Raw genomic sequence first — 24,624 nt, forward strand, 5'->3', positions numbered from 1 at the left:
AAAATTAACACAATTATAATAGGTTCTTTTTAACCTAAAAAACAAAAAAGGACTAATTAATTTATTTATAATACTATGTAATTTGATTCGAAAGTAATATGTTGTAAAAATTTTACAACCATTATACATTTATATATAATAAAAATTTAATGCACTTTTTCAGTTTATGTATATAAAAATATATAAATGTTTAAAAATAAATTTATTAATATTATTATTTTCATTATCAATTTCTCTATATAAAATTTTAATTTGATTTTTCTATTTTCTTTACAAAATATATAATTATAATTCTTGTTTTCAAATATTGAACAAAAATTATAAAAAATTTGTATGAAAATTCTCTACTCCGCCAATTAATTTAAATACAATACACTTGTTAAGGCACCATTGGAATATTATATAACATAATAATAATAATATTAATGATAACAGTGTTGATAATAAAAACAATAATAATTAAATAGCTCTACATAAAATAAATATAAATATTTTTTTTAGATTTCAAATCCACAAAAATTTTCTATTGTCTTAATAATTTTTTGTTTTAAACTAAATTTTCTTAAAATTCCTACTTAAACTATGAAATATTTTACTTAAAACTAAATTTTATTATAATTTTTTTTTTATTTTGCATAATTATATTAAAATAATATATAATATTATACTTAATAATTTATATAATTAAAATTATATTACAATTTCTTAAAATACATAAAAATATATATGTATATAGATATATGTTTAATACATATGTATACTATATTATTAAATTTTTTTTATGTTTTATTATTATTATTATTTTTTGCATTATTTAAACTATCTAATTCAATATCCGAACAATTTTCTGAATTTGATAATGCTGAATCCATTGATGTTATTGTTAGATTCACTTGTTTATCACTATTTTTTGGTTGTAATAATGGTGGTGGAGTCATTAATAATGGTTCCAATAATTTTGAATTTTTTTGTCCTTCTGCATCTGTTTCTATTTCAATTGGTAATGGTAATGCACTTTGTATTGTAAAATTATTACTATTAATGTCTTCAATAGCCTTACGAAGCTAAAAAATATAATTAAAAATATTAATTAAAATTAGTCAAATACTAAATATATAAGTATGTACATAATATATGATTGTAATTGAACAATTAAATAATTCAGAAAATATTGAAAAATTTTTCTTTTTAAATTTTTCTCAAATTATTTTGTATTGAAAATATTTAAAATTGAATTTGCACTCATTTTCTTATTTAAGACAACAACCTTTTTTTTTTATTTGAGTGTTTTTTTTTGTTTCTCAGTAAAAATTATAACGCCAAAACGTATGCAAAAAAAATATGAAAAAATTCAAAAAATCTTCATTTGAAGATGAACGGAATGTAGGAATTTTTAAGGCATGACATTTTAAATTTTGCGTGTGTACCACCATCGGTATTATCATTTACCTCTTTCAATCCAACAACACCTACTAAACGTCCAATTTTAGTTACATAAGCATGATTTATTCCGACCATTGAGAAAAGTGAATGAACTTTTAGAATAGATGTACGTTCAACTAATTGGAATGGTGAAGGATCAATATTAACATGGGCTGCTTCCAAATCAATTGGTTTTAACATTTCTTCCATTTCCCAAATTTTTTGATCTTCCGGTGACATATCAATGACACGTTCTCTCGGCTATAAAAAAAATTTACAAAAATTGTAAAATTGTTACTGAATTCACAATAATATAATTGTTAGTCTTACCAATTGAACTTTTTTCGAAATCGATGGTGTATGATGAATTGTATGATGTTCATTTCCAGTTAAATTACCCTGTGAAGCATTTTGTGAATCTGGTGGATTAACATCTTGTAATGTAGCAGCTTTCCTGAAAATTGCTTCAAATGCTGAACGAATACGATATTCTGTATTTCCAGTAATTGTTGTATATGGTGTCATTGTTGGGCTACTTGGTGTATGTAAACCTTTCAAATTAAATGAATTTGTTTTCTTCAGAATTGATTTTTTTGGTTGAGAAATGGTTAATGCATTAGAACTGTTTGTTTTTTCTAAACTTTTTGTTTCATCATTTGAAAATTGTTGCCGTAATGCTAAAATATCTGGTGCTGGTAAAACTTCAAAACGTGACGGTCTACGTATTTTAGCAGCTTCTTCTTGTTCTTTTTTAATACGTTCTTCTTCTTCTCGAGCAATTCTACAATAAAATAAAATTTTTTTCCAGTTCTAACTTCATAGCTATATTAAGTGTTATAATAATTACCTTTCTTCAGCTTCTTTTTTCCATTTTTGAGCAACTTCCATACGTTTTTCACGACCAATATGTTTATCAATCATTTTAATTAATTCATATCTTTGAACAGATCCTAAAAGTATCATATTCTCTGGATTATCAACTAATGGTAAACTTCTTAATGCTTTATTAGATTTTAATATTTCTTTTAATTTTTGATAGCTAATATTTTGCCAAATATATTGTAAATCACGCACCATAAAATCTTCAACATAAATACTATACATTGCGGATGATGATGGTAATAAATCGGGAAGATATGGTAATTTCTTAATTAATATAATACTGTCATACATAGATGGTTGTAGAAGTGCAGCAATTGCATTTGATATTAACACAGCTATCATAACAGGTACAACATGTGTAATTTGTCCTGTCATTTCGAATACTATCACAGCTACAGATACTGTATGAGTAACAGCACCAGAAAATGCTGCTGCACCGACAACAGCATATCCACCAGGTATAATTGCTGATAATCTACCACCATAACGGACGCCACTTGGAAACCATGTATGCATTCCTTCACCAACTAAACGACCAATACCTGCACCAATCTTAAAAACTGGTATAAAAATACCTGATGGTACAGGAATAGTTGATGCAATAATTGAAAAAAAGAACTGAAAAAAATAGTTATTTAAATTTAATCTGTAAAATAGATAAATAAATTACTTCTTACCGTAAATACAACGTAACATGCTAAATTTATGAAAACATCTGTATATGGAGTCATCCAATTACTAACAACTTCCGTTTGTTCAATAGTGAGATCAGGTCGTGTCCACGTAAAATTTGTAAAAAGTTGTGTAACCTGTTCATGTGTACTGAGCTCACCAGCAATAAATTGTCCAGTAAATAAAGGAAATGTTATAGTAGAAACTATTAAAGCTATTATACCAGGATATAAAAAGCGGCTAAAATAAAACAATGCGTTTATAAATTAAAAATTGTGTATAAGACATAAAGTTGAAAAGAAAGTTGTTGGTATTTACTTTTTTTGTAAGAATTTGTTCATTTTTTTATTGGATCGCATAAATAAGACGTAATGTCTATGAACCCATACATATAATGCTCCACCCAGACCGCATATCACTCTGTAAAATTAAATTTAATTAGATAAAATTATAACTAATACGGGCGCTTTACACATATTTGGGCATTTTTAACAGAAAATTTCTTGTATTCACAATAATTTCTTTTTACTTACCCCATTAATGCATACACGAACAATTCTTGTGGATCAAATGGAAAATCTGCAGTGAAACTTGTCAAGAAAAATGCTCTTACAGTGTCAGCGTTTTGAAACCAAACTGCTAGTAAACGAAAAACAGTTGCTCCACATACTGCAGCAAAAAAACCACGCCAATAATTACGAACCGCAAAATATGTTGTGGTTACTTCAATGCTAAAAAGTACACCTAGAGGTCAGAAAATTAAACTTAATTAACAAAATTAAACTAAAAAAAAATTTTACACCATAGTAGAAGAAATGCTTAAAGATGGCGCGGTGCTTCGTGAATAATATTTTTTTTTATGAATTTTTAATGTGAGTTTAAAATTTTATTGTTATTAAATGTAATTTTTTTAAATATCACTTACCACCAACTGGTGCTGCAAAACATGCACCAACACCAACTGCACAAGCTGCAGCTAACATTTCGGAATTACGAGATTCATTTTCGTAAATTCCTTGGAATGAGGTAATCAACTTAGAAAGTAATTGAGCAACTATACTAGCTATATGTACAAAAGGACCCTACAAAATACAAAAAAAAATTAAATTAAAAATTAAATTAAATATTAAATTTATTATATACCTCTTTTCCTAATGGCATGCCACTACCAAGTGTAGCTGTTAAACCAATAACCTTAGCTACTAAAGTCTTGAATGTTAAATATTCTTTAAGAGCAACACCTCTTAAAATTGTTTTCATTTCAGGTATACCTGAGCCTATACTTTGTGGTGCCACCAAATGAACAAAACCAGCTGAAAAAAGTATTAAAGCAACTGGTAACGATATCCATGCAAAATATTGTGTTACTATATGATTTGTTAAATCTCTGTATAACCATACTCTTGCTAAAATTATTAAAAATTCAAAAATAAATAAATTAAATATAATTAAATCATTTAATAAATAAATATTTACCATTTGTGCATATTGATATTCCTTTGTCCATTATAAATGATAATAAAGCCATTATAATACCTAAAAGTGCTAAAAATACCCAATCCTCCCCTAAACGGGCAAATGTATGCTTCCAAATCCATGATAAAACTTTGAATAATCTGCCGTGTCTTTTTCCTAATAATTCCTGAAATGAAATCCCACCACTACTACTTTATATTTATGAATTTTTATGAAAAACTATTTAATGTTGAGAATTAGAAGAAAAATAATACCTTGTTTCGGAGTTTGTCTTCTTTTTTTCTTCTTTTTTCAAGCAATTTGAGTTTTCTTGCTTCATCTTTGGCGTATTCTCCTAGGTCTTTGGTATAGCGACCATACATCTATAAAATATGGTAAAAATTTAAAAAAAAATTTATATAGAAAGAGAATAATTTACAAAATTTAATTTTCACATAGAGAAAAAATGGAAAATTTTGAAATAAAAAAAAATTAATTAATAACAAAAATGTTCATGCGTGACCATGCAATGTTTTTAAAATAATTTTTGGATTATGAAAATATTAATAAAATAATAATCAAAGAAAAAAAAAACTAAAAAATTTTCGAGCAAAGATGAAGGATTGTACTTACAAATTAAAGTATTCTTGTCAGGTGTACGAACAATTAATATGGGATCCCAATATTATAAAAGAAATATGTTGAATAATATAAATTTGCGGCCGAAAATTTCAAACAATATACTTGTATTGAGTATTGCGTTGTAAATTTCCTGATTAGAAATCCCTGTGCACATATTATATATATATATACTAAATAATTTTTTTCTTGTAAATTTTTTTAAAAACGAATAAATTATGAGATTTAACTAATATGTGTGTGAAAAAGAAAAATACACAAAAACATAGAAATATTTTATTTAATAAGTTTTTCAATTTTAAAAAACGTAGAATTGCATTTTTTAATTTTAAATGTCCTTTATATTTATTTTATTATTCGTACAAATTAATAGAAATTTTAAAATATATTTTTATTTGAAGAGCGATCCCGTGACAAAATAAATGAAAAATTACGTGTGTGTAGATAACTATAAAAAATATTTTATGGTTGCCAATTGCAATAAAAAATTAAAATAATAAAAAACAATAAAAACCCTTTCCGTTTATTTAAAAATAATCTCCGAATTATTTCAATTGACAGAGTAATAATTTTTTGATCTACAATAACCGATTTGAAAAGCGGCAACTTCAAAATATCTTTCCGTTTTTGTTTCGCTACAAATACTGCAGCGAAATAAAAATATTTGACATAGAAAAAATTTGAAAATTAATTTTTATTTAATAAAAAAATATTTTATTTTTATTTTTTCGTTACTACGCACACACGGTGGTACGTATATACGTAACACGCCCACAAAATAATTTGTCCTTCTAATTTAGAAACAAAGTGGTTAACAAACAATTTAATTTTACTTTCTATTTTTTTAAATATTATAAGTAGTTTAAATAAATTGTGCTTTTAATCCTAAATATATGCAATTTTTTGTATCCTTTTATTTGAATTTGAGCTTTCTTATTTGAAAACATTAAAATACAAGCGCAAATTACCACTACAAATGCATATCAAATTTTAAATGCAAGTTTCGTCGTCGTTTATGAGCGAACATATTCGTTTCTTTGTATAAATGAAGCGGACATGTTTTTGACAAAAGTAATATGTAATTGTTTAAAAACCAATAATTAATTTGACATTTTATAAAAACTTCCTTTCTAAAGTTAAATTTATTTTAATTTTTTGAGAGAGAGAGAGAGAAAAAGAGTCAAGTGCTCTTCACCTAGCATCGGCTCAAATCAATTGCACCAATGCCATACCTTCGGCATTGTGATAATATCAAATTTTTGTCTCTTTTTTTTTGATAAATGTCACTCAGCCAAATGTCATATAGTATAGAATGTTATGTCATAAATGTATTAATAGATGAGAGGGAATGGACGTTGATAGCAATTTCAAATGCAATATTGTATTGAGAAATATTTTACTCATTTTTCAGAATTCTCTCTAAATCAAAATATTTATTTATCCGCAGTTCATTACAGCACAATCTACAGAAAGAACGCAATAATTCGCAAATTTTCTAAATTTGCCAAATAATCGATTTGCCAAAAATTTAAAATTAAATTATAAGCTTTTCATAATTTCAATATTAAATTTCAGAATCAATAAGTAATTTAATTTAAATGAAATTTAATTGACTTTCGAAATTGCTGTCTCTTTTTTTAATGTCTATTGTTTTAAGAACGTTGACTTTACTTGAATACATACGTAAAGGCACAGCATTGTGAAAAACAATAAATTTTAATATTTTAAAAAAAAATTTTTTAAATTATAATTGAGGATGAAAAAAAAAATTTTCACAGTCAAAATATTAAAAAGACAAAAATGAAAAAAAAAAAAATTTTATAACGCAACTTAAAATTTATTTTTAAAAGTTTTTTTTTATTATTTTCATAGATTTTTTGATTTTGATCTTCGCGTAGCTGAACCAATAAAAAGAGAAAAAAAATTAAATAAAATTTTTCTTTTATTCTGTCTGGTGGCGTTTTTATTGTCACTGTAAATTTCAATTTTTATTTTTATTGTGAAAATTTTCGAATATTGTTTTTTTTTTGTTACCGGTCAATTCTAAGATATCTTTGTTTTTTCTATATGTGTTCAGAACAATTTAAATGCTTGCCTAAGTAATTTTTGCGAAAATTAAGTAACATTAAGTGAAATGCAAACAAAATATTGGTACTTGACAAACTTAATGATTTTATAAATAATGATGAATTCTTCTTCTAAACAGCATTTGTTATTCTAAAAACGTAATATACTCCAGGTTTCTGTAAGTAGGGTAGAGCTTGAAATTGTAAGTAACACAGATAATAAAATATTTTTGAAAATATTTTGTATTTATCCAAAAGTCAAGAAAAAGGCATAAAAATTTAAGGAATACAGACGCTGTGACTCTTCTTGATTGATTTTTCAATTTTTGACCAAATTTTCAAGCGTTGTACAGCATGGATCACATTGCTTGGTATATAGCATGAGTAACATGAAATATGTTGGTTACAAAAAACAATAGCTGCAGTATAAATTAAAAACTTTACGTGATCTAATATAAAATAATTGAGACACCTCTCAATATTCATAAAGCGTATAATTTCCTACTAGGAATTCATATTATTTTCGAATTCATATTCGACAATGGATTTATATCATCCATATTATCAAAAATAAATTCTTTAATAATTGTAGCACGGAAACGATGGCCGAAGTGAACTTAATTTTTGAAGAGAAAAGTCAGTCACCAAACTGAAGTGAACCACAAAATGGTAATAAAATAATTTGCGTGAGTTGGGTAAATCGGCATCTTTTTTTCAAAACAAATTTTGGACGATTTGAGTAGCGTTATTCATACCAATTAAATGGTGTGAATACCGTTTACATGAAAATGTTAAAAATTTACTGTAATATGAAAATTATTAAGGCAACAAATATTTCCTCTACATTGACATTCTTCTAAGAAATCATTGAAATTTTAAATCTCTTAAATCAGTTCCCAAAAAAAATAGATTATTGTAAGGGTCTTATTTATTTTATGCGCCAATGAATAGATCTAAATATTTTTGAAAGGTTAGCTGAAACTGAAATTTGAGTTCTTGATATTTTACGTCAAAATGAAAAAACAAACGATCTAGCTATATAATGCACAAATACACACACACATATATGTATATATAAAAGTGTGACAATTTGGCGAAAAATTACAATACAATAAATTGGCTTTAAATACTACACATAGCTATGTATAACTATAAAGATAGAGACAAATGTTCGAACATAAAAATTAAGAATTTTTTGGCAGGGCTTTTACAGACTTTACCTTGAAAATATTGTTGTTTACTTAAAAATTTTTTTTTTTTTCAAATTTTCCCTTTTTAATTTATTGTTACACGAATTTGTTCGCAAATTTTTGTTTTTTATTTTTCAATTTATCTTTTTAATTGTTTTTTTTTTATACTTGAGATTTTGAACTTTGAATAAAAATATTGAATGCCATACGGGAATGATTATAATAATAAAATTCTTTATAATTTTAAAATTTTAAAATAAAAATTTTCTTTTTTACTTAATATTTTAGGCACAATATAAAAATAATATTAAAAAAACAAAACAAAAAAACATTTTACTAAATATTTTTGAGTTTATGTTTGATGTCATTGCCAGAATGACAAGAGCATAATATATTCAGGGGCATTCATCGCATTCATAAAACCTATTCTTGTATGTATTAATGGGTTAAATTTATGCGAAATGGTTTTTGGCAGTAACAATGTAGCTGTACATTAAGGGTTTTATTATTTTATAAAACCATTTATGATTTTATAAAATTTTTTTGCATTAAAATTTGTGAACGTAAATTTATTTTCATTGTTAGAGTAATCTGAAATAAAATGTCGTGAAAAAGAGAGAAAGAGAGAGTGTGTTATAGTAAAGTTTTCATATTTTAAATCTCATAAAAAACTTTCTTAGTTTCATTGAAATTCTTATATTATCTCAATTAATTTTGAAACCTGCATCAATATGATTATTTAAATATTTAATAATTAAAATTTACTTTCTACAGCTGAAATCTTCTCGTAACCCGAATGACAATTCGTGTTTGCGAGTTGTCTTTTCCGCCATTCATCAGGTAACAATATTAAAAAACCGTTATTTTCTTATTTAACTTAACTTCTTAAAAGTTGAAGCGCTCTCCACGCATACGATTTTTTCTTTTAAAAAACTCAAAGGAATCATCTCCCGACAGTTTTAACACCAGAACGTGTCCACCCTTTTTTCTAAGTTATTAATTATAATTACGAAATAAAGAACAACATTGAATTTCAGATTGATTCAGAACAAAACCAGTGTCTGTCAATAGCAAAGAGATCCTGACATTCACGTGTTTGCGCTTTTTTCTTTAAATCTTTTGAAACTCTGTTTAAAAAGTGAGAATAGAGTGCAGCTTTTTTGGGAAATTTTTAAAATATTATAAAAAAACAGTTTCAATTAATATTTTGACAGATTGTAAAATTTTAATTGAAAAATATTCAATTAAAATTTTACAATCTGTTTTGCAGTCATATGTATAATGCTGTTTAATCGTTTAAAGCGAGTAATTATGGCATAAAACCCAAACTTTCAAAATAATGAAATAAAAACTGATCCTAAAAGTATGCAATTTTTTTATTAAAATATTTGTCAAAACTATAATATTTGTTTCCTTTACAAAATTTCAGTTTCATTTAAAAGTAGTCAAGTCATTATCCACCTAACATTCAACTTTACTATTACTTTAATAAATAAATAAATTAAAAAAAAAAATATTTATTTTATTTATTTACATTGTTTAAAAAAACAGGAAAACAATATCAATTTTTTCAATTTTTTATTGAATTATTAAACCTTAAACCCCTGTAAATAACCTCACTTGTTATCATAAGAACTTTGCTTTCTTTTTGCAAAATTAAATAGATAATACACAAAGATAAAAGATAAGTAAATAAATTACAAATGAAAATAAAAACTATACACGAAAAAAAGAGGGAAAAAAGTAAAAACTAAGAAAAAATTTATAAAAATTTTGACCTTCAGGAGGAATGACCTGTTGGCGCTGAGCTTATTTTTTTTTTAATTAAGTAACTAAATCATAATACAATAAAAATATTGGAAGATTGTTTTAGCACATGAATTTAAACACCATTTAGTTTTGGAAAATTTTTAAGAGTGTTTCTTTTTAAGAGAACTGCGATAAAAAGAGTTTTTTTTTTTAATTTTATGCTTTTTATCGTAAATATTTACGAATCATGAATATTATTTTCTCCCAAGTTTCTTTTTATGATATTTAAATTTGCATTAAGATTTAATTTATTATTTAAAGTCATTTAAATAAAATTTCAATTATTTATTTTAGAAGAATGAATAATTTGGAAATTTTTTAAAATAGTTGAGTGAGATTTCAAGTTATTTAAAAATATTTTAAATTTAGTACTTGAAACTATAGAAGGATTCAAAAATGTCAAACTATTCGTATTATGATGCGACAGTGATACTACACGGCTACAAAGTTTATGGGCATATTATTTTAGTAAAATTCCTTTATGTTCGAATTCGAAAATTCAGAGAGTATGGAGGAATGAAATTAATGAAGCAGAATAAAATTTTCATGAACATCTAAAAGTTCATATTCAATATTTTCACAAGAATCCAAATTCGATTTCTTTATAAAGCTAACTAACGATATAAAATTTTAATTAAAATTTTTAATTATAAAATTGGTTAAATTCAGACAACAAACAATTTTTACACTACAGTTTTTACAGCAAATTTTCTTAAGTTCTTTCATAATATTGACAAAGTTCTCTCGTATTTATTTTTATTATACAAAATTATGATAGAAAATTACTATATTTGGAAAATAAATATTTATTTTTTCATGCGATAATTTTAAAAATAAAAGCCAATAAAATATTTTTATTTGTTTTAATTTTTATTTACTAAAAAATAAGGTGCGCACCTATGCGTAAATAAATATATGAAAAAGGAAATTATTGAAACTTGAAGTACACAAGCAGGCTTAATTCTTAATATAAGTTTCCTTAATTTCATTTATTTTAGATTAAAACACAAAAGTTACGATTACACAATAAATATAAGAATTAATTGCAATATGAGATTTTAATTGAGTAATAACTAATTCATGAGCTATTTTACTCTCCTTGGCCACTATTTCAATTTCTTTAAGCTGGATTCACTGCTTCATTGATTGACATTTCACATTATTGTGTAAGCGACAGTCGCAAGAAGTGTCAAACTTCACTAATTTAAACACACTGTTTCAACTTTTGTAAATAATGAGATTAAACTTCGTATCGATCTCGAAATATTTTCAACGCCTCATGCGATCCTCGCTTTTTAAATTCAATAGGAAAAAATAGTACCTAATTAGTACCTTTTAATTTCATATTATGAAAGAGAGAAAATATACTTAAACTCAAATTTAATAAAATAATTATCTCACAAAATCAATTTTAATAATACAAAATAAGATCCTTATAAGGCACATTTAATAATTTTTTATAAATTGCAGTCTTATAAGAACAATTGAATTCATTCATTTTAATTTCTTTTTTGGCTAAATAATTATTATTTCATAATTATAAATAATTGCCGCTCATATATATATATATATGTGTATATATATAATTAAAAATGATTATAAATTTTTAAGCAAAAAATAAAATGTCAAAAAAAAAAGAAAAGAAAAGGGAATATTAAAACTTAGGAAAAAAATATAATAATTTTTTTGAAAAAAATCAAACAGGTGAAAACAATAACATTCACGTATGCACACACACTGTGCCATAAAAAAAAATTAAATACAAGGTATAAAAAAAATTGTCCATGTTAAAAAAGAAAATATTTTTTGTTATAATTTTCGGGGTAAGAATTGCAAAGTTTTATAGCTTAAAAATTCTCGTATTTTAAGAGAACTTTAATATATCTTGCATATATGTATAATAGCATTTTGGAATTTCATTCTCATTTTTTTTACAATAAAAAATTAATTGATTAAAGCGCAAATCAAAAAAACGGGGGGGGGGGGGGGGGGAAATATGGAAATCATTCCTTTTATTAAAAAAATTTTTTTTTATTGCTTGTTTTTTTTTTCAATTCTGGTATACAATAAAATAAGTATAGACTTACATAATAAAAAGATTCAATTTCAATTTCAAGTTCACTTTTATCAATAGCCAAAGATTTACGTCTTACATTAGAAATGGAAAAATTTGCAGTAGTAGAAGAAGAAGAAGAACAACCAGTATTGGATGACTGGTAATAATCAGATGTTATAATATCTTCCTTCGAATCAAATAAATCGATTTGTTGATGTTTTGCTTTAGATTCTTCATATTTTCTTTTATGTAATCGTATTGAATCCTTTTTAGTTAATAAAAGTTCCGGTTCAAAACGAAATTCCCGAACATATTCATCTTCAACTCCGTAATCAATCATTCAAAATGAGAATTTGATTTTGTTTTAATTTTAATTTTTTATTTAATAAAATTTTTTTTTGTTTTGGTAAATATTTTTTTTTTTTTTTTGTTTAAATAAAATAATTAATTTTAGCGAATGTACATTGTCAAATCAAAATTGTATGGATACGTGATGTAATTATAATGAATGCAGTCAAAAGGCCAAAATAAACGCAATGAAAAAAAAAAATCCCGTCAGAAATTAAGAAAGCTTTGATTTTCTTTGTAACGCACCTATATATGAATTTAATTGGATGGACTCTTGAGAGAAATTCAACTTGAGAAACACATATACAATATAATTCTAAATAAAAACAAAATTTTTATACATACATATACTAGAGTATTAGACTATTAGAGTGACTATTGAGGGTTTTAATATTATGCGTTTACACAATTTTTTTAAAAATTTCAATTATAAAATTTAAATTGAAAAATTAAATATTATAAAATTTCTCTTTTTAAATTGAATTTTCCTCGGAAACCGTATTTAATACTATTTTTTAATATCAACATTTTTTCTTCCTTAATTAATATCCTTTTTTTTTTTTAATTTTATTGTTTTAAATTTCGATTTCAATTTTAAAATTTTATTAATTTTTATGTTTTAGTTTTTAAAATTAATTCTCTAATAATTTAATTAAATTCACCAATAATATTGTATAAAAAATATCATATAAGGCATGTTTTTTATACAGTATACTTTTATACTAGATTTTGACAACAAATTTTGAAAAATAAATTTACGATATTATATACTTAATACATATGTTTGTATATAAATTATGTAGGTATAAAATACAATAAAAAAAATATTTTATTTTTTTTTTTTTATTTAAAAATAGAAAAACGTGTATTAAAAATAATTTTTTTTTTGTTTAAGCGTAAAACCTACCACAAAATTTTCTATATAATTTGAAGAAATTAATAATTTTATACCGTAAAAATTTTTTTTAATTGCTTTTTATATTATGAATAAAATCCATGAAACTAGATCAATTTATAATAGATTTATTTATAATAAAAAATAAAATTAAAATTTTTTTTTTCTACTTTATTTTTTCAATTTGTCAAGTATTTTATGAAAACACACACACTCACATAATCGAAAGATATATATTGAAATTAAATAAAAAATTTGTTTCTTGTTTTTGCTTTTTGTTGTGCAATTGTATTTGTAAGGATACTTTGTTGTCCCTAGGCAAAGCACTGTTTTATGTTTATTTTTATATACATATACAAAAAAAAAAAAAAAACAAAAGAAAAAAAAAGTATTATTTTTTTCTTATTTTTATTTTATTGTTTTTAATTTAAATTGCTATTTTTTTATTGTTTTGCTTTTTTTTAATTTTTAATTAAAACTTTGAATAATTTTAAGATCACATTTTTCTCCACTCATTTTTGCAAAATTTAAATTTAAAGTGTAATTTGCATTGTCATATTCCACAATTTTTTTTAAATTATAGAATTTTTCTAATAAAGAAAGGTGAAAATTCAATTTACGATATATCCGTTTTTATTATTGCAACGTTTCGAAACTTATGATCGAATCAAATTGACAACGATACACAGAATAATAAAAAAAAAAAAAAACTCAAATTAAGAAACAATAATAAAAAATTAAAATTGTGATGAAAAAATATTGAAAATACACAAAAACAAAAAAAGAAATAACGTAAAAACAAAAATTGTCCGTCCGCTCGCTTTTCTTTTTTCTTCGAATTTCAAAAATGAACTTTAGGCAAATTTTAAATTAAATTTAAGGTGAAAATTAGAAAAAATAGAATTTTCTTTTTATATACAAACATACATATATTAGGTAAATACAAACATATATGTATATGTATAAATATATAATAATAAATTTGCACATAATATAAATCGTATGCAAAAATTAGAACATTTAATAAAATTTATAGCATAATCAAGAGCAGCAACATAGAGTCAAAATTAAAAAAAAATAAAAACTAAAAAGAATGACAGCAACAACAAAAACAAAGAAAAACAAAAACTTTTAATCTTTTCTAATTTTATTGAGTTTTAAATTTTGTTTTTGTTTTTTTTTATTACCTACATACAATGAAATTTCTCTCACATTAAAACTTTTAATCGATGACATTTCTCATTTTTATCTTTCATGCTCTTAATTTCTCAATATCTCACAAAAAAAAAAACAACATAAAACAAAATTTAATTGATTTAAAAAAATTAATTTGATTCTCGTGAAAATTTTTTATTTTTGTTGTTATTTTTGATTTTTGTCAAATCTCAGGGATTTTCTCCTTATTTTTCTTTCTTTTTCTTCCTTTGTTTGTAAAGCAGACTGAGTTGACAAAATATTTTTTTGCTTTTGTTTATTCTTATTGATCAAAATTTAAAAACAAATGTACAAAGGAGAGAAAATTAATGAAAAAATGCGTGTATATGTACTTGAATTAAACAAGTCTAAGGTGTTTTCGGACTAAAATAACCGAAGAATTTTTTATTTTGTAATAAAACAGAAACTTAAATACATATCCTGCAAAATCTCATAATTTTAATTTTTAAAATTATCTTGCTTATAAGTTTGAATTTTTAATTGAAAAATAAAACAAAAACAAGGAATGGCAAAACAATTATTTTTTATTTGATCGCTTTTATTCGAACAGTAATGTCAGATTGTTTATTATTATTATCAGAGTTAGCTCTTCATTTTGAAATTGGAGTGGTACCATAATTATTGACAAAAAAAATTTACTATTTGAAAAAAAATTATCAAAATAAATTTAATAAAAAAAATCAGGCAAAAAATAATATCTATAAATTTAATTATTTTGTAGTTTCATAACTAATTAAAATTAAAAGTCGAAGTAAAATTAAAAATTTTGCGAAAATGAATTTTTTGTTGAAAATTATCAAAATGTACTAAATAAAAAATAGTACGTACTGAATTTTGAATTACGAAAATGTAGTAGAATTTAATGCAATTATACATATCTGTCTACTATATCTGTTATACTATGACATCATTTGTAATATATATTGTGTGTACAACTCTATATATATTAATAATCATCTCTATATATAAACTCTATAAACAAGAGCTAATATATATATATAATGAATTCGATATTGAATTTCGAATTTTCGAAAGTATGTTCTAAATTTTGTTTATTATTGCATGAACATTTCTCTATTAACATTATATATTTATTATTATTTCAGTTAATATTTTCAGGATGTTTTCAATGATCATTTGCCTTTGTATTAATTCGTAAATTATTTATTTATACTAAAAAAAAATTTTTTTTTCTTTTTCAATGTTTTATTTATAAATGTTCTTTGTACTAGTTCTGAATATTGAACTAAATTGTTGAACTAGTTATGTACCAATAAAAAAAAATCTGATATAAATTGTTATATTAAAATTAAGGGTCTCATTCTATATGTATCTCACTTTTTTAGTCACTGAGTAAAAAAATTTAAAATAATGAGTATTCGAATAAATTACAATAGCAATTTACAATAGCATTTTCAAGTGAGAACAAAATTTTGCTCCCGTTTTTCTAAAAATTTGAATGAATATAATATATGTACGTAATATACTCGTATGTATACAAAATTCAATCACTTTATTTTGGAAGGTGACAAATTTTGACGACATTTTAAAAATTTTGACATAATTAAATTATATGACAAATAAAATTTGACAATATGCTCCTACATAAAAATAAAAAAATCAATTTGAAAAAATGAGAAAAATAATATTCAAAATTAGAACATTTTAATTATCTTTAATCGAGAGTAAGAAATTTTATGATTTCATAATCAGTTTAATATTAATTAATTTACTCTAATCGTAAGCATTTACATATATATACATAAATAATTAACAAATATTAAAAGCGATTCTGAATATTATACCCCTTTCCTGATCATAGAAACTATTATAATGCTAAATGAAAGTTCATGATAAACAATTATAAGCCTGCTAATTTGAAATAAATCTACTAAAATGTTAATTATGAATATGTATATGCTAATTATTTAAAAAAAAATTTAAAAAAAAAATTTTTAGGAAATTTTATAATTATATTACAAAATTATATAAAAATTTCAACGTTATTACAGTGTTTGTCGTAATAAAAAAAGTTTTTAATTACCTATTTTTTTAATTACAATAAAATTAAAATTTTAATAAAAACTATAAAACAATTAATATGTAAAACGAAATGCTTTAAAATTTATCATCATATTTTACATTGTATTCGATTACAATTAATTTACATATATAAAAATGTTATTTTAATATTTAAAAATTTAAATTTAGTTTCATTTCCCTTTGTCATATTGTTTTCTTTGAATCACCAATGTAATTGAAAATTCGTATTGACTTGTCTTGAGCAGTACATCTCCCTTTTTTGTCAAAATTTTTAGAACATTTACCTCCATGATCTACATGATCTTCATCTTTATGATTTGCCAATGATCTTATATAAAACTATCGGAATGTACCAGTTAGTTTAAGAAAAACAGTTTTTAAATCAATAATAAAAATAATTTTAAGAAATAGGAGTATGGAGTAACAATTTGAATAATAGTAGTAGTAGTAGTAGAAGAGGGTGGTCCCGCTTCAACACCGGCAACCCTCAAACCAACAACCCACAACCCCGATATAAATCAATTCCAAAGACCACCTACCTGAACCAACCAACCTCTTTGACAAATTTCAAAAGCTGAACAATTCAAATAACACGGTTATAGATTTTTTACACGGGATATAGATTTTTTATTTAATAACACGGTTATTAAATAACACAGTTACTAAATAAAAAATCTATATCCCGATTGGACACAAAAACGATATTTAATAATAAAGTTGTAATAAGAACATTTCTGTAACGCATTTGATTTTTTGTGCAATCACATGTTGTTTTCCATAGATGCCATATTTAAATATTGTTATAATACTAAATATTTAAGGGTCGATTTAACTTGAGGGTTAATATTTGTAGTCATTTTATTTCACTTTCAAATATAAAAAATTCAATTTCTCAAAATTGTATACGTACACGTTTGTGCCTGTAATTGTATAAACGTCAATTTGGTATTGCATACACGATTTAGAAAGTTTTCAATATTAAAGGAAATATTTCGCTTCCGGTATAAAGTAGAATTAATTTACAGAATACTGCAAATTAATTAGCCAGAATTGAAGATAAAATTAGCATTTTTTTTTGTGTATATATAAAAAAAAAATTCAATAATATTACGGTATCACGTTTCGATATTTAAATATTGAGTTTTATAGCAGTTTTCATAATATAAGCTTTTCACATAAGAAAAGTAAAAAAAAAATATTTTAATTTATTTTATTTTCGTCTTTTTGTTTTTAATCTATTTAGAAAGTTCCTCTTTCATTATTCAATTTTATTTGTTGAATAAAGATTAAATTTCAAAAACAATACCGCAACTTTCATTTTTCGTTTTTTTTTCTTGTTTTTTTTTATTTCAGAAAAATATTTTTATTTTTTCGATTTATTGCAATTATAAAGATACTTTATTCTTTTAAGGGAGTGCTCAAGTGCCCAATTAAATAAAATATATTGTTAAGGGGATAAGGAATATTTTTGTTCGTTGGAAAATTTATGTCAAAATGGCAGGCGATCATTTTACTATTGAACTACCGATGCTTTTATGTTTTAACACAATCATAACGAATTTTAATTACATAAATTTGATTGCATACACTTAGGCGTAATGAATGTGGAGATGAATTCTGACGTGCAATTTGTGAACATGTGACAATTTTTTTTACCAACAACTTAATGTCACTTTGCCTGAGAAAGAACCGAATAAAATACAAATGATAAAAGCAATCATTATTCTCATTAATAATGTAAATTAAAAAAAAATATTTTCTTAGTTCAAATTTTTAATAGTTTTAGTTTGATATATGAAAAGTCATCAGATTTTATTGTAGATTTATTCCTAAATTTTATCGTATATGCAGACAGAGCCTCATTATTTAAGATGTAAAAAGAAAAGGGTATAATTGTTATAGGAAATGTTTTCCGCAAAAAAAATCGCTTTACAGATTACAAAATATTTCTTCTGCATTTTATTCAAATTACTCTCAGTTGTTTTGTTACAAAAATAAAAAACAAAATACGCAAAATAACTAAAATTAACTTCCTACGCCCTCTAAATAGTAAAATTTATTTTCCTAATTGTATTTAGCATAATTGCGTCTACATATTTGCTGTGTTGTTACCTTTAAATAAATCATTTGCGTTAAAAGTATTGCATTGGTAATAAAAATTTTTTTATTGTTAACAAAATTGACATTTAAATGAGTGAAATGAGAGAGCTTTTTTTTTTGCTTGCTTTACAAAAGTGAGAGAGAAATTATAGAAATTTGTAATTAAATTCAAATGACATTCTCATTTCATCAACAAAAAAATAATTTCAATTTATTTTTAATTTAATAAGCCTTCAAAGAGAATTTTTTGTTTCTTTTTTCTTTTTGAGAGAGAGAAAATTATTTTAAAGAAATTTTTTTTAAAATTATTTCTTTGTATTTTTACTTATTTATTAATGATTTTTGCAAAATAAATAATAATGTGAGAATAACAAATCGCAACATTATTCTTCAATGGGTCGAGTTCGAAGTCTTATATGTGCATTTGTATGTATATGTAGATCATGACCATTGCTGACGAAAGTGTAATTTTACAATGATTTCGAAAAAAAGAATGAATAACAAAACAAAATATTAATATTATAAATTTTTTTTTTTTGGGACACATTTGGACGCACACTCATTAGAATTATTTTTAGAATGCTTTTATGAATTTTGAAAAAAAAAAATTATTTATATTTATGGTTTTTTTTTTCTAAACACAAAATTTTAATTTTTCTTTTTTTATGTCGTCTATTCGATGTCATTATAAATTAAAAAGTTTTCATGTCGTGCATGAACTTAACCTAAATTGTATAGAAGGAAAATTATTTTGCACGAAAGAAAAATAACAAAAATTTAAGGTTATCCCACAAATCGAATTCGATGAAAATGCGTCAGAGAGAAGAAAACACATAAATTTGTATGTAAAATATGTGTTTGTGTGCGAGGAAATTTTTTTTTTTTAAATAAAAATAATTTTATTTTTAAAGGTAAAAGAAAATAAAATTAAATAAAATAAATTTTAATTACATTGTAAATACAATAAAAATTTTTACGATTAAAATTTAAAAATAAAATTTATATATGAAATTAATAAATTTTGAGGTAGTATGAATGAAAATAATAGGCTTTGTATAAGTTGAGGTATAAAATGTTCGAAAAAATTTTGGAAATAATAGAAATTTATTTGGAAGGGATGGAAGAAGGGATTTGGAAAATTAAAAGAATACTCTAAACTTTACTATCCTTAGAATTTTTAAGCACATTATCAATAAAATCGGAAAAAATCATTCGGTTCCGTTTGAGTGCTTACAAAACTTATATTTTACAGTTTACTTATTATACAGTTTTTGCCGCGAAATCTTTATTTTTTATAATTTTTACGTTCTTTCAGTGTAAAAATTATAACTATAATTCTATAAATGCAATATTTGCCCCCTTTATTTTGTTAAAATCGCAAACAAAATTTTAAATTGTAAGGCAAATTATACTTAGATAAAAAAAAGTGTGGATATTAACAAATTTTTAGGCACAATTTTCTTCTTAGATGTTAACTCGTATAATATAAAAGTATAAAATTTAACCAATTTGTTGACGTTAACAGATATTTAATTTCGGTAATTTCTTCTCGTTACAAGTTACCGTTTCTCTTAGTAAAGTTTTAATTTCGGAACACATCGTTTGCTTTCTGTAAAACTGACATAACTCAAAATTTGCACATCTGAGAAAATCGGATTTGAAAATTTTGGAGTTAATATGTTTTCCTCCTAATAGTATTATTTTATAATTTATTCTTAGCGACAATTTGCAACCTAGTCAACTTGAATTTTTTTACAAGAAAGAAATTTCTGTATAAATAACTAATATATCGTATTTTTTGAGTTATGTTACTGTTGCAGCATATGACCGGTAAATTTTTCCAAAACTCAAAACATTAGTTTTAAAATTAATACACTAAAAATGCTGTGCGGTGAGAAATTGATTTATTCTATATTACTTAAATTTATGACTAGACTACTTTTCAATAATGAAAACATTTTTAATCCTAATTAAAAATTTTATTCCTGATACTTACATATTGGGAGTATTTAAGTATTCAACTTTGAAAAAGCGATTTTCTTACTTCGAAATTGCCATGCTGTATGAGAAACTTTTATCATGCAATTTAACTATGTGTAGCTGGTCTATATCTCATGCCATAAAATTTATTAAAATTAATAAACTTACAAGGGTGTCCAAATATCCGAATGGATCATCATCTGATACAGAAAAATCTGAATCTCTACGATCAGATATATTAACTGGTGGACATGGATAAAATGCTTGTGATTGAATTTTTGGTTTCCTATGATGACGTTCCAATTCTTCTTCCATAGATGTTGTACTTGTACGACGTTGTCGTATTGTTTTTAAAAATTTCTCAAAATCTGCCCATTCTGAATCTTCAACATCATCATTATCAATATTATTATCATCATTATTAATATCATTTATTAAACTATCCCTATGAATTTCCATTGGATCTAATTCATATCCTGGTGGCAAATAGCCCATCATTTCCGACATTTTGATTTTTTTTTTGTGTTATCTCTTATTTCCCTATATTTATTTGTATGTATGTATATTATGCTTAGTTAAATTTTTATATTTTATATTTATAAGGATTATTTAATAAATTTACGATCAAAAATTGTTTCATATAAATTTACAAGACATTTTATTATGTGTAAAATAATTTTTTTTAAAAATATTTTAAATTTAGTAAAAGCATTTGATAAATACTTAATAATTTTTTTGAATTAAAATATTTTCTTTATAGTAGATTTTTATTCTTAAATTAACGATCCCCATCTTGGAATGCATCACAAATTTTATTTAATATAATATATTATATTGTCATAATTCATAAATGAACCTAATTTTCACATAACACTCTGCTTATACTCTTACTTATATGTATACGTATATGTATATTATTTAATTTTATATTAAAACTTTTTATATTCTTTAGAGATGTATGCGTATTTTCTTAAAATATATAACACATTTTATTATTGTTATATGTATGCAAACTATTTATTATATTTACGGTATATTGTAAAATATGTACAGTAAGAAAATAATCATTGCTTTATTATGGTGCGATCTTTTTATAACTAAATGAATATTGCCGTGTTGTTGACAATCAGTTAATAATATTTATTGGCAAAAAATTTTATTATTTCAGTAAAAAATTTAAGAATTTTTAAATTAGATTGCATTACACTAAAAACGGCAGTGAATTTAGAAATTACTCTTAAGAAATATACTTATAAGTATACCAAACATAATTTTTCCTGCAAAACAACTTGAAGCAAAAACATTTTTCAAAATCAATCAATGAATTTGTAAAATTTTCATACGTATATAAATAAATTTTATAAAAAAAATACATAAATTATTATAAATATATCTATGTATGTATGTCTCGATTTCATTATTTTTTACAGAGTAGTTATGGCCAACTAGAAGTAGAATTTAGTTGGTTTTTAAATCGAAACGTCAAACTTTATTTCAATGACAAAACAAATTCACATTTGAGCGTTCGCACATCTCCTCTCTGTAGGCGATAGTTAAACAAAAATTTGTATTAATTTTGCCTAATTTAAAGAATTCTTCCCTCCAAAGTAATGTTCTCCTTTTAATTTATTTCTCGCTTTATAAAACAACAGCATTTTCAAATAATTTTTGGACATATTCTCAATTATATATTTAAAATATTACAATGAGTTTTAAAGCCTAATTATATACATATAATCAAAAACTCAAACTTTTTTGACATTCAAATAAAATTTTCATTACCGAATCTGACATAAGCTATGTATAGTAGAATGACTGCTACCGATCAATCTATAACAGTATGTGCCATGAATTCTAATAAATAAATCATATTTTTTTTGTTGTTTTTAAACTTTGCTACATTTTGTCTTAAATCAAATCAAACGAAAAAGAATATTTAAGATATGTATGTATATAAGAATGTGATGAGTGATGACAATGTGATTTATTATGTGTAACTTCTGTATTATGTACATTTTACATTAGTAAATATTGATCATACCTATACGTATATAATATACGTAGCTAGAATGTAGAAGACAATAAAGTTTTGAATGCTATGTACAAATAATGTATAAATAATGAAACAGAACGGAAGTATAAACTAAATTATAAGGTTTTAAATGAAAATTTATTTTAAAGTATATATACCTACATTTTATATTCTTACATGTGTAGATATGTATATATTTCGTACATACTTATAATATTAACTCATTAAAGATTGTAAATATGTTGGTATTCATATATTAAGTTTAAGCGATTGCGAAAATTTTTATATAAGAATTTAAAGAATTTGAAATTCAAAGGAATTCAAATAAGCACATAATATATAAAGAAGAATATACACACAAATATGTGTATATATAAAAATGTAAATACATATAAATTCCATTGATTTTCCAATGGCACCTTTAAATACTCGTAATAAGGCTATTTGATATAAACTTCTTTATTTAATGCTTTAAGAAATTTTTGACGTAAGCAGCTATTCAACGTCAATCTCAAATTCATTAATATCGCAAATAACCTGGATATATTAAAAATTTATGATTAAATATCAATAATTAAAAGATAACACTTATCCAGAAATCTATTTTGACTGGAATAAATTCGTTTTTTCGCATATTGAGTAGAGAAATGGCAGGACTAAAACAATTAACTTAATTTGACACTGTTGTATTGTGAGTTATTGAACAGCAAAATCATATTTCTCGCACACATACATTTTACGCTTATTTTCATATTTCTTCCGTTTTCTCTTGCATTTTGACTCCCTTACGTACGTTACATACTCATAAAATAAATTTTATAGAATATTTATATTTGTGTACAATCCTGTACATATGCAGGGTTGCAAACATAGATGTACATATTATAAAATTTTATAATTCATAAATAAAGCAATGGTTATTTTAATATTTATGTACATATATCCTTTATTTATATTCTAACAAAAACGACATCTATATGTGATTTTCTTTAGTATGTCATTATATTTAGTAAGTGTCAAATTTATTACATTGTGCCTGTCAAGTACGTATAAATAAATAAATTTTTTCAATTAAAATAATATTGAAATAGTTATAATTTTCGTAATTTTAAATTAGTAAATGACATTATGTCATAATTACTTCAAAATGTGTCATAATAAACTAAAGAGAATGAAAAAATATAAATCATAAGATAAACACTCATAATTAATTTTTTTCTATTAAAATATTAAAAATTTCACTTTAGTTCAATATTAATTTTGTTTTTTTTCTTTTGTTTCTTTTTTCATCACATGAGTGCCATTTACTAAATACCGTATTAAAACTAAAAAAAAAAAATAAAACAAAAATCCAATTTTTCTTCTTTTATTCCATTCTGAATTTGATTTCCAAGAAAATTTAATGAAAATGGTCGAATTTAGAGATAGAAATAAATTAAAAACCCGGCACGACACGTTTTTAATCACTTTATTTTAAGTGAATTTTCATTCAGAAAATTTTATACTCGTATGTACTGAACGCATAACTACTTATGCATTTTTATTCTTTTACCGCAATTTGTTCTATACCGGTTGATTAGATGAGAAGATTTGCGAATACTAACTGGATAATCTTAATCTCATCTATCGTTTGACTAAAAAGTATCATCAAACGGCAGCGAAAAGAAAAGCAAAAATGAAAAAAAAAGAATGAATGAAAAAGAAAGAAAAAAATTCTTTTTATTTTGTAATTTTGTAATTTTTGTTTTCTTATAACAAAAAATAATACATAGTCATTGACTAACGGTATATAATGCACATACAATTATGTATTTATGGGT

The 24,624-nt window shown here is 23.4% G+C and overlaps 1 protein-coding gene across 2 annotated transcripts; it reads right to left on the reverse strand.

Annotated features, from left to right (window-relative positions):
- Positions 1–563: 563 nt before the first annotated feature.
- LOC129607083 (chloride channel protein 2) lies at positions 564–24,016 on the reverse strand. Of its 2 annotated transcripts, XM_055517800.1 has the most exons (13): positions 23,742–24,016; positions 20,941–21,741; positions 4,707–4,814; positions 4,453–4,618; positions 4,120–4,382; positions 3,902–4,058; positions 3,510–3,720; positions 3,295–3,396; positions 2,982–3,216; positions 2,270–2,922; positions 1,753–2,203; positions 1,450–1,683; positions 564–1,064 (listed from the first exon to the last, which is right to left on the reverse strand). In XM_055517800.1, exons 2-13 carry the CDS (start codon positions 21,277–21,279, stop codon positions 780–782), a joined length of 3,204 nt encoding a protein of 1,067 aa, XP_055373775.1. In that variant the 5' UTR covers positions 21,280–21,741; positions 23,742–24,016; the 3' UTR covers positions 564–779. The 2 variants fall into 2 exon arrangements, with proteins under 2 accessions (XP_055373775.1, XP_055373776.1); XM_055517801.1 differs by lacking the exons at positions 20,941–21,741; positions 23,742–24,016 and adding an exon at positions 12,223–13,022.
- Between the last annotated feature and the right edge of the window lie 608 nt (positions 24,017–24,624).

Source organism: Condylostylus longicornis, unplaced genomic scaffold, assembly GCF_029603195.1.
Source record: "Condylostylus longicornis isolate FDR11 unplaced genomic scaffold, ASM2960319v2 ptg000026l, whole genome shotgun sequence".
NCBI lineage: Eukaryota > Metazoa > Arthropoda > Insecta > Diptera > Dolichopodidae > Condylostylus > Condylostylus longicornis.

Bases quoted from the DNA above. Each gene is read 5' to 3' on its own strand.
- LOC129607083 (XM_055517800.1), bottom strand. From the start codon at position 21,279: ATGTCGGAAATGATGGGCTATTTGCCACCAGGATATGAATTAGATCCA. The intron at 4,383-4,452 runs GTAAATATTTAT...TAATAATTTTAG, and splicing joins AATATCAATATGCACAAATG to CAAGAGTATGGTTATACAGA. The intron at 2,204-2,269 runs GTAATTATTATA...ATTTTATTGTAG, and splicing joins AAAAAAGAAGCTGAAGAAAG to AATTGCTCGAGAAGAAGAAG.